Source organism: Lactuca sativa, chromosome 7, assembly GCF_002870075.4.
Source record: "Lactuca sativa cultivar Salinas chromosome 7, Lsat_Salinas_v11, whole genome shotgun sequence".
Classification (NCBI taxonomy): domain Eukaryota; kingdom Viridiplantae; phylum Streptophyta; class Magnoliopsida; order Asterales; family Asteraceae; genus Lactuca; species Lactuca sativa.
Window position 1 is genome coordinate 154,381,390 of NC_056629.2, and position 11,766 is coordinate 154,393,155.

The following is an 11,766-nucleotide window of genomic DNA, read 5'->3' on the forward strand; positions in this document are numbered from 1 at the left end:
AGTAAATCATATTCTCTTAGGGTCGTTCCTTGTGAATTCATTTCCATATAAGCCTTCGCTAATAATGTGTCAGCAAAAAGTTTAGATGTTAGATGGGATGTGAGACGGTTTGGGTAAAGAAAACACATATAGTTACATGACGTCTTTTCATATTACGATGGCTATATGATATGATTCCGTTGATGTTCTTTTCATATGATGTTTATATATTAACTTTCTTCAGTCAAAAATTTATGTCTTGTTAAGCTTTATATTCTGAAATGTTATTGCGATGCTTGTCTTAGGCAGGCTTTATAGCCTCACATATTATTGTGATGTTGTCTAAGTAGCACAGTTAGATATACTTGCGTTAGAGTCACATATGAGAGCTTGGAGATACGTACGTATAAGAGGTTGGAGATATACTGGTATTTAATGTTATGAGGTGTTTTTGGCTTTTGATTTACTATTAATGTTTTAATGATGTTTGATGTGTGATCGAGATATTTCTTGTGTTTTTTTGTTATCAAACATTGTATTTATTTAATGCTTAAAAATATTTGTGATTTTTCTTTGCAATATTCTTATTAAAATATAATAAAAAAATATAGAAAAAAAAAACAAATTGAACCGACAATAACAAATGTACATGAAATAGGTTTTCAAAAATGGTCCTTCATTTATGAAATCGTTTTGGTGACTTAAATTTACTAAATTAACTCTAAATTTGCCATTTTGACAATTCGTTTTCACTTCTACCTATTAAGACTCGTATACAATTTTTTAACAAATCTTTTTTAAATGGCAATTAGCAAACTTTAAAACAACCATTATCTCTTTATCAATTATCGACTATATATATAAAAGTAAATCCATTAAGACTAGATGACATTTAATAACCATTATTAAATGAGGGCCAACCATTTGTGCTCAAATTTAATGCTTGATAAGCATTTTCACTCATTTAATAGATGCCACAATCTAAATCTACACTAAGATTCCAAAATAGTACCTCTCATAAATTCTTGTATAATTGTTTTGTTAATACAATAGATGATGTATTGCGAATTATTCTACCTACCTTACCCTAAACTTCTCTCTTGTAACTATTGATAACAACCATATCAAAAATATCAATAATATTCTGATTTATGACACATATTGTATCCCACATTTAGGATGCATTCTATTATTTACATAGAGTGGACCAAAGACCAAATTTATTGAAATTTAAAATAAATGCATCTTGGACCATCATCCTCATAAATTTTGAATTGACAGTTTAGCACATCTTCATAAAACTTTCTCCCCAAAATACCCCTCCTTTAAATCTTTATAATTTATTTAATTTTTACCAGCATATTATATTATATATATATTTGAAGTAACGATAAAAACAAGCAACCTCAATGCATATGCAAATTTAGAAAAGAATATAAACAAAACGAACACATGGTGAAGAATCTTTTACAGATCAACACCAAACAAGATAAAAAAAAAATAGAAATCCAGCAAAATTTTGAAAGAAACACAATTTAATAAAAGAAGATTCACTAAATATTCTTCTTCACAACATGTTTTTTTTTGTCATCATTCATTCACACACGCTAAAAACACCACCACTAGGTGTAAAAAAAAAAAAAAAAAACTACAAGCACATGAAATTCCGCTACTTGTATATATGCTTTACTAGATTGCCACAAATGCCCCTCCTACTACTTCATTCCTCCATTAATGGAAGGTAATCTAAAACTAAACCTCCCTTTCTTCAAATCCTAATAACCAGCAAAAAAGACGAAAATACCCTTCTTCAAAAGGATTCAGCCAGTCTTTATTTAAACCTCTCCTAAATTCCTACCTTGTTAGTCGAATCAGACCCTATATAAACAATTTTTTCCATAATTCCAAAACCACCCTTCCGTCAAATTTCCATCTTCCAAACCACATTTCCCAAACTACCCTCGCACGGCTTCTCCAAAGCCACGACCTTGGCACAATGAGAAGCTTTTCCCGGTCGAGGAAGCTCGGAAGTCTCGCTAACGGAACAAGTTCTCAAATCAGCAGGAGGGATAAAACAGTCATTTGACAACCCGGGGACATTGAAAGCGACCTCTTCAATACTCCAAACTTCCTCCATTCTTGTCTTTGTGTGACTCATTGCCATTTCACCGAATCTGAAAAGGGTGACAATGGAACGACCCGAATGAGCAATCATGATTCCATCAACGGATCGATAATCTTCCATGAATGAGTTAATGGTGGTTTCCCAATAAACAGCATCACCACCATTGGTTTGGATTCGGGTCAAATGGGAATCTTCCATGTGAATGATTAAACCCGTTTTTTGACTGAAATACCCAAAAAGGACATGTCGTATGATCTCGGCTGGACCTTCACTTCTTGCTTTTAGTGTTTTTGGATCCGCGGATAATTTCAGGATGAAGCAATCTTCACCGTTGATTTTTTTCTCTCCTATGCATTTTGCATCCACAAACATATTTGCAGTTGTTCTTGGATCAAGACCCTGCATTTATCAAAAATCCCAAAAATGTCTTTTTTAAAAAGCCAATTCACCACTTTAAATATGCTATTTTTCGTTAAAAAAAATCAAATAAGTAATATTTTGTTATTTTTCCAATCAAACAGAAAAGTTTCTTACATTTTTTCCATATAAACCAAGTTTCACTGAAAATTTTGCTTATGTGGCATTTAAATTAAAATGAGTAATATTTTGATGAATTATGTGAAAAAAAAAATAATAGCAGTGGTTACACCACAAAATTGGGCAAAATATAATTTGGGTTTTATGCAGAAAAATCCCATAATTTTGAGAAAATAAATTTGATAAAGTCCTACAGATTATTTAATTTTGCACGATAATATGTCATTTCCTGTTAAGTAAAAATAAGGATTTTTCGTTAATTTGGGCAGAATATTAACTAATTGAGACTTTTCTGTTAAATTTTTTTTTTACAACTTTATCAAAATCTTTCCCAAAATAATGGGACTTTTCTGTATAAAAACAAATATAATTTTGTTCTTTTGTAAATTGTTTTAATTATAACCGACAAGTCGTTTTCATTACTTTTTTTTTAAATATCACTTAAGCAAAATTACAGATCAAATTCAAAGCTAATATAACATGTCAAAATGGTAAATTTGGAAAAACATCTCAAACTTTTATGATTTGACTGAAAAAACAAAATCAAATTTAGCGGTTTTAATTTATCGTAAATTTGTGGTAAAAAATTTATTTAAAAATAAAATAAAACGATTACCTGAAGAGCACGGCGGAGGGGTCTAACCGGGCCTTTGGCGGTGTGAGCACCGAGCCATGGTGTATGCCGCCAGACAAGCTTCCCGTTGCAGCCAGCATGAACCTTGCTGCCACCAACAGCAAGCTCAACATACCACATATCAGGATTCATCTGCCATAATACAAATCCACCAGATTCAGCAGATTTTGCAGAATGTTTGTTCTTCATCACCCTTGATGCAGTTTCAAATTCAGATGCCACCATCTTCACTTTCCCCATTGCATAAGCGTTTTTAATGGAGTTTTGAAGCTTTTGGCCTCCGGATGCTGCTGTGTATTGTTGCAGTATGTATTGAGCAGATGAACTTTCCTATAATAACAAGAAAATTAATGTGATTACTAATTAGATATTTAAATTTGATGAAGTCGAGAGGAATGAATGATGATGTTTCTTCCGTAATTCTTGGGAGGGAACAATCTTGAATGGAATAAACGGGATTTTTACGAAACTTGATGAGCTAGAAATAAAATAATATTTCTTGGGTACACAAAATAGTCAACTCTCGATTTTTGAATATTGGGATATTTTGCGATTTGAATTCGAATTTGTAATGAGTGACGTTGGGCTTATTGCTTTGAAATGATTAATTTAGGTTAAGAATTGAGAGGATGAACAGTGGATCGGTATTACCCTTTTTGCTGAATCAAGAATGAAATCGAGTTTCATGTGAAGATCTATTTTGGGTTTTGGAAATCATTGCGCTGAATTTTGGGTTTGTACGACAAAGGGGTAAGAAGATACAGATCTTGGAAAACGAAGGAAGTTCTAAATCGAAAAGGTCTTGAAACAATCGAGCAATGATTGAAGGTTTTAGAGGTTTTAATTTCAATTTAATTAACTTGGTTTTATTCCGGGAAGTATTTAAATCACGCAACCGTGGAGGGCGGAGCATTTGTGTGGCCCTACCAAACACCCACCGGAAAACCCTTTACAGATTCGTAAACAAACTTTCTGCAGGGTCATGTTACCCTGTTTATAATAAACCTTGTTTTCGGGTGTAATTTGGAACTTCAGGTGTAGAACTGTTCATTACAACAGCTTGACAACGACAATGGCGGAAAATGATGTTAGCGCTAGTAGAAAAGTGACCCTAAAGTCACATGAAAAAGATATTGAAAAAGGAACACTTACAATAGGAGTATCCTTAATGCTAAGGTGAGGCAGAGGGTCACTGGAACTAACGTTCACCGGAGCAAGCGGCGCACCCATAACTCCGAGCAAAAGTCTCAGATCAGACCTCTGTTTGTACGCCATAGAAGACGTCATGGAAGGAGCCCTAGATAAATGCCCCTTCATCCATTGCCCGATACCCGACCCGGGACGCTTGGTCTCCCCGAGGTCTGAGGCGGCCGGATCGGGGCCTTCAATCAACGGCGCCAGCGTTTCACCACTCAAACTCCCGGATCTTATAACCACCGGCTCCGGTTTCTGCAACTGTTTAGGTTTCAGTCGAAGAAACCCCGTCATTGGCGAGCTACTACTCCTCGCCGGACTCTTGCCACGTGACCTCGCCGGCGATAAACCACGGACTACTTCGTCTCTTAAAGCAGAGAAAAAACCTTGTTTCCTTTCCATTTTTTGTCAAAACAACAAAACGAACAGTCCTGATTCTTACTTTAGAAAGATGTACAGCAAGAAGGAGGTATTAAATGGAATCTAGAGAGAGAAATGGTGAACCATTTTAATGGGGTTTTGAGTGTGAATTTGCAGAGACGAAATGGGTGAAATAACTGTAAAATTTGTTGGGATTTTGGTTTGTTTGTATTGCTAATTCCACTGTTGAACTGCGAGAAGAATGGTGCTTTTTTCACAGAGGAGGGGTTATAGGGAAGATAGGGAAGTTATACTGTACGACACTCCCTATGGAAAGTATGGTAGGCTGTACTGTAGTGGACAGTGGAGAGTCAAGATCACCTGTGGCGCGTCATATAGTAGGAAACGAAAGGGTGAAAAGACTATTGTTGGGAAACGCCGCGGCGCGTGAATTCAACCCAACGTTTTTGATTAGAAGATTTTTATGTTTTTTTTAAATATATGTTTTTCTTATACAACCTTTTTATTATTAAATTTTCGCCATCAAAAATTAAAAATATAATATAATTTAAGATACAAAAACTCCAATATTCACATATAATATTTATAAGGTAAAAAAAACAAACAAACCCTCAACATAGTTTATTAAAAAAAAAACACTACAAATTAAACTTTAACATTGTTTATCACAAAAGGAAAAATAAAACATCACAATTAGTTTGAATTTAAACCGGTAATAAATCCTTCCCTGTAAAAAAATAAAATAATAAAAAAAATAACCACAACAAATACCATAAAAATATTTTGTTAAACTACCTTGACATAGACGGACATCGTTTTCGGTATGGATATTAAAGAAAAAATAAATATCAATCTTTGTGGAATTTGTAGGCAACCGAGTCTACAAATTCCACAAAGATTGACATTTATTCTTTCTTTAATATTCATACCGAAAACGATGTCCGTCTATGCCAATGTACTTTAAAAAAATATTTTTATGGTATTTGTTGTGGTTATTTCCTCTTTTTTTTACCGGTAACCATTTGTTACCAGTTCAAATTCAAGCTAATTGTGATTTTTTTTTTTTTTTTTTTGTAATAAACAATGTTGGAGTTTATTTTGTGGTGTTTTTTTAACAAACAATGTTGAGGTTTTGTTTGTTTTTTTACCTTAAAAATATTGCATGTGAATGTTGGAGTTTTTTGCACCTTAAAATATATTGTATTTTTAATATTTGATGGCGAAAATTTGATGGTAAAAAGGTTGTATAAGAAAAACATATATTTAAAAAAGGGAAAAAAACAGAAAAAAAAGATTAAAAAAAACTATTATTAAAAAAAAATAGTAAAAAAAAGGTTAGAAAGCTAAAATAAAAGTTGTCATTTAAAAAAATATATATATAAAAACAATAAAAAGGTGAATAAAAGAGAAAAAAAAATAAGATTTAAAAAAAAAAAACTAAAAAGAAAACTAAAAAGTAAAGAAAATAAGAAAAATACCATTTTGGTAAATATTTTCGAAAGAACACTAAAATGGTAAATATTTTTTTCAACTACCCTATTATGGTTAAAAACTCAAAAAACATGACAGGAGATACAAAAACAAGAGAAGAAAAAAAGACCGAAAAAAGGGGTAAATTTAAATCTTGCAATAGCATTCTAAAATTGGATCACAACTTAATTCTATTCATCTTAATTGTAGACATTTCAATTTAATACACTAATCCATAAGTATGAGAGGGATTGAACCTCTTGAGTCAACATCAAATGCGACTTCAACTTTGACGATTAGGCTTTAAGGTTTCTGTAGCTCCAGACCACCCAAATGAACACCAACATTATGGCTTCGTGAATCGGTGACAATCTTTGGTGACCACCTAGCTTTGATCTACATTTAAGCAACTCATGCACCGAAACAGAGGGGTATTCTAACAAATGCCACCAACTGCACACTTGTTGCCAGATGTCTATCAACGTTGGGCACTCGACAAAAATATGGTCCATCATTTTTGGGGATTCGTTGCATGTCCTACAAATGCTCATTGACCCAGTACCGAGTTTGTTGAGATTTTCCATAGATGGTAGCTTACCATGACAGATTCTTCAGGCCAAAATATCCATTTTCTCAGGTACAAGAGGATTCCAATACCAACTAGCAACCGATTGTAGGTGGATCGACTTGTCAATGAGATTTATGAGTATCGACTTGACCATTTAACTTATTAAATGTGTTCATACATCATGAACACATTTAACAAGTTAAATGGTTAAATGTATACAAAAACAGAAAATTGTCTAAATATGAACAACTTTTTATAAATTTCTTAAGAATTTTTATAATTTCTTACAATATTTCTGTAACACCCGAAAGCTAGAAAGTTAATTGTGGAATTATGTTAATTTCTAGTTGAACTAGGCGAGTTGGAGGAACCAACTCGGCGAGTTGAAGATGAAGAATCGTGGATTTAATGGGTCTACTCTACGAGTTGATGAGCCTTAACTCGACGAGTAAAAGTTGGCTTGATCGCGAAGTTTAATGAGGCAACTCGATGAATTGAGGAGCCTCAACTCGGCGAGTTGGCCACTCATAAGGAAACCCTAATTTTAGTGTTTTACACCCTATTTAAACACCTTAAGTCCCAGGTGTTGGCCTCATTTCCAGCCTCCATAGCCCTTAACCTTAATCTCGAAACCCTAGAGCCTCCTTGAGTGTTGTGAGATCATGGTGGGTGTGTTTTGGTGTATATGAAGATCATTGAAAGAAGAAAAGCTTGGTGCAAAGTGGTGGTTCGAGTAGGAGCTTACAGATTTGGGTTCTTTGCTCTATTTCCAGCGTATTTTAGGTATAAAGTCCTAACCTTGCTTAATATTTGATTAGATCTCCTTATGTTGGGTTTTGTGGTGTTTTGTCCTCTTTTTGGGGATGATGTTGGAGTAAAGTCATTTTAGGGGTTATTCTTCCAAATTTGGCTTGGTTTTGGTACCCTTAAGGTTAAAGGTGCAAACTTTATGAGGATTTTGGTGTCATGCATGCATTAAGTCAACTATTAAGTCCATTCCAAGCTCAAGAGCTTCATTTAGACATGCATGAACGTAAAGTTGGCAACTTTACATGGTTTTCCAGGGCGGTCCAGATAGACTGAAGGCCTGCAAGGCGGACCAGTCATGCCGAAGGCCCAGAGAACAATCCATACAGGATGTATGCCCGGTGAGGCGATCCAGACATATTGAAGGTTCTATGAGCGGTCCAGACAGGATGTAGGCCCGGTGAGGCGGTCCATACATGTTGAAGGCTATGTATGCATGTTGTTATTTGTACATGTTATTTGCTTGAGTGTTGGTACTTTGGGGGAACTCGCTAAGCTTTGTGCTTACAGTTTTGGTTTATGGTTTTAGGTATTTCAGCTGATCGTGGAAAGGTGAAGGCGTGACCGTACATATCCTTGCGTTTTGGACTTATGATTTCTGGGAAACTCTGATAATGTGAACGTTTTGAAAACTATGTTGAAAGAGATTTTGATTTTTAAATAATGTTTTGGGAACAACGGTTTTTGTAAATACTTCTATAGAAAAAGGGTTGTTTTGATAAGTTTAAATTTATATGAAATTTTTGGGATGTTACAAGTTGGTATCAGAGCCTTGGTTTGAGTGAATTGGAGGAACACTCGTGTGAATCCAGTCTCAAACTAAGGAAAAAGATTTTCAAATAGTTTTCAAAATACTTAAGGAGGATGCGATGTGTAAGATCAGCCGGAGCCAGTAAGTAGACCCCAAAATACCATATTGTTATTTGATATTGTGATATGTTAGAACAGCATGCTAATGATAGGCTAAGGATATTCAAGAATTGCATGATAGAATTGTCTGATTATATGATGCATGATAGCCTAGGATTCTCTTTTATATGAAATTGACATCATTACTATAGTTGCTTAGTGTATGAATCATAGTTGTACATAACTAAGGTTCTATAGCCTGAGAATATTTGGTTTGGCTTTATTTCCTATTCCTTATCTGGTTGTGGGTTTAGAGTAGGACCGAGTATTCGACTGTCTATAGGATCCAATGTTACATATAGCTAGCATACGCGAGCGCTGCAGGGTTGGTGGAAGTTTCATGAGCGGGTGTAGTGTATAGTGGGCCAACGCGAGGAATGATTAGCCACTCTTGAGAAAGTGAAGGCAAAGCGAAGGTGTACTTGTGGTGATCGAAGTTGGAGATCTAGGATTTCGCGCGAGGATGTGTCTGATTTTATTGCATTTTAGTGCTATTCGACTTCTCTAATCGAATGCTGCTTGCTTTGTGCGTTGTGGAAACTCATGAGTGATGTGAGTTATCCATTAAGTGAATATGTCAGTTCACATGTGAAAAAGGTTGGATAATCTCAGAAGTAGAGGTCGTGATGAGATGGGAGGTTCTGAAGTCTCCATCTGAGATTCAAAGTTTTCTAGGATTGACAGGCTATTATTAGAGATTCATTCAGGGCTTCTCCAAGATAGTCGTACCCTTGACTCGGCTGACGAAGAAAGCCGTGGTTTTTCGTCGGGGGCTTGAGCAACAAGCAACATTTGAGACACTAAGGCAGAGACTATGTGAGGCTTCAATCCCTGCCAGAGGACGTGGAGGATTTTGTGGTATACTGCGATGCGTCCATCTAAGGGTTGGATGCAATATTGATGCAGAGAGAGCATGTTATCGCCTACGCCTCGAGGCAGCTGAAGCCTCACGAGGCGAACTACCCGGCACACGATTTGAAGTTGGGGGTTGTTGTCTTCGCCCTCAAGATTTTGCGACACTACCTCTATGGGGTCCGATGTACCATTTACACGGACCACAAGAGTTTGAGGTACCTCATGGATCAGCCGAATCTGAACATGAGGCAGTGTCGGTGGCTAGATGTGGTGAAGGATTACGATTTTGAGATCCTCTACCACTCGGGGAAGGCCAATGTTGTGGCCCACGGACTTAGTCGCAAGACAGCCCCGATTAGAGACATTTGATTGAGGATGACGGTAGTGACTCCGCTGTTAGAGCAGATCCGAGAGGCACATGTTGAGGGTTTGAAGGAGGATCGTTGGAAGTGCGAACGCATCATCGGCCAGGTGGCCTTGTTTGACAATGACACTATGACAGTCGTGGGCTGCTGACCCTGCATGGGAGGGTCTGGGTTCCGTACTAGGGCGGAGTACGGCAGATTTTAATTGATAAGGCCCAAAAATCCAGGTTTTATATCTATCATGGGGCGACGAAGATGTATAGAGATCTTCGTCCTGACTATTAGTGGCCCTGCATGAAGCGGGATGTAGCCTGGTACGTTGAGAGATGTCTGACCTGCAGGAAGGTCATGGTAGAGAACCAGAGGCCTCACGACAACACGCATCCATTGGATATCCCTACGTAGAAATGAGAATATATTACTATTGATTTCATTACAAAGCTTCCGAGGACCGCACTGGGACTGGATTCGATTTGGGTCATCGTGGATCGATTGACCAAGATCGCCCACTTCATACCAATCCAGGAGAGTATCTCGGCTGAGAAGTTGGCCCAACATCTATATTCGAGAGGTTGTAGCACGACAGGAGTGCCGGTCTCCGTAATTTCTGATAGAGATGTGTGGTTCACTTCCAGATTCTGGAAGAAGTTTCACGACGAGTTAGGTATTCGTCTGCACTTTAGCATTGCTTTTCACCCACAAACGGATGGTCAGAGCGAGCAGACCATTCATACAGTGGAGGTTATGCTGCGGGATTATGTTCTAGACTTCAGTGGTAGCTGGGATACCTACCTTCCCATGGCAGAGTTTTCCTACAAAAATAGCTAGCACGCGAGTATTCACCGTCCTCCCTTCAAAATGTTATACAAGAGGAAGTGCAGGACCCCGATATGCTGGGATGAGGTTGGACTTAGGGGCATGGGGAATACCAAAGTGGTACTTAAGACAACGGAGAGGATCCAACAGGTTCAGAGTAGGCTTTAGACTGCTCAGAGTCGGCAGAAAAGTTATTCCTACAACCCGAAATTTCTATTTTGAACAATCATTCACTTCAATAGAAATCAGAACTATTTTTGCTATCTGTTAAGCATTTTAGAGTCAGTTTAAGTGTTTTAAAGCTTAGTACTTCAAGGAATAACAGGAGGGTGGATGCCCTAGGTTCATTGTGCATCATTTTCGCAAAAACTCCAAGAGTTAGGAGTTTTCGGCCCAAATAGTGTTTGGACCGAAAACCCCCATGAGTATATATATGACACTTAGCCACATTTTTCACTTTTTCACTCTTTCAAGAACAAGAACCGAAATCCTCTCAAGTATCATTTGATTTTTCCTTCTAGATCTTTAAGATGTAAGTGTTTCTTACTCTATCTAGTTGATTCCTCCCATATTCAAGTGTTTTACATGATTTCATCCATGAAATCATTCCATTTATGTAGATCTTCAAGTGTTCTTAGTTACACCAAGAATACCAAGAACACACACTAGTGTTTTGGGCCGAAAGCACCCTTTTTTGCTTCCATATTGTAAGTATTTATCTCCTATACTTGTTATCTAGTAGGGATACTTAATTTAGAGCCTTGAAATCATCATTTTTCCAAGAAAAAAAGGAGTTTTCGGTTAGTGCATCTCCTTAAACCAAAAACCCTAAAGAAAGGTGTCTTTAAGACCTTAAGCCTTTCCTAATGCTTAGTATTAAGTCTAGAACACTTCTTTGCTTGTTGAAAGCCCTTGGAAATCACCTTATGCATCAAAGAACAAGAGTTTTTGGCCAACCTTTTGGACCGAAAACCACAAGAAACATACCACTTGGACCGAAAGCCCCCTTAAGTGGCTATACAACCCTTAGATGCAACCCTTGATACTACTAGCACTTGAATCAAAGTGTTTTTCCATATCCTTGGGTGTCTTAACTTGGTTAATTAGTTGTTAAATGACTAATTGG

At 36.7% G+C, this 11,766-nt stretch overlaps 1 protein-coding gene across 1 annotated transcript; it reads right to left on the bottom strand.

Annotated features, from left to right (window-relative positions):
• Positions 1-1,608: 1,608 nt before the first annotated feature.
• Positions 1,609-5,186, bottom strand: LOC111904211 (uncharacterized). Its single transcript, XM_023899988.3, has 3 exons — positions 4,428-5,186; positions 3,258-3,605; positions 1,609-2,503 (listed from the first exon to the last, which is right to left on the bottom strand). The coding sequence occupies exons 1-3, from the start codon at positions 4,869-4,871 to the stop codon at positions 1,901-1,903; spliced, it is 1,395 nt and encodes a 464-aa protein (XP_023755756.1). The 5' UTR covers positions 4,872-5,186; the 3' UTR covers positions 1,609-1,900.
• Positions 5,187-11,766: the final 6,580 nt, after the last annotated feature.

What these genes read in the sequence shown, in the direction of transcription:
- LOC111904211 (XM_023899988.3), bottom strand. Translation starts at nt 4,871, where the DNA reads ATGGAAAGGAAACAAGGTTTTTTCTCTGCTTTAAGAGACGAAGTAGTC. An exon ending in GCATTAAGGATACTCCTATT is followed by an intron (nt 3,606 to 4,427) that starts GTAAGTGTTCCT and finishes TTGTTATTATAG; the next exon opens with GAAAGTTCATCTGCTCAATA. An exon ending in CCCTCCGCCGTGCTCTTCAG is followed by an intron (nt 2,504 to 3,257) that starts GTAATCGTTTTA and finishes TGATAAATGCAG; the next exon opens with GGTCTTGATCCAAGAACAAC.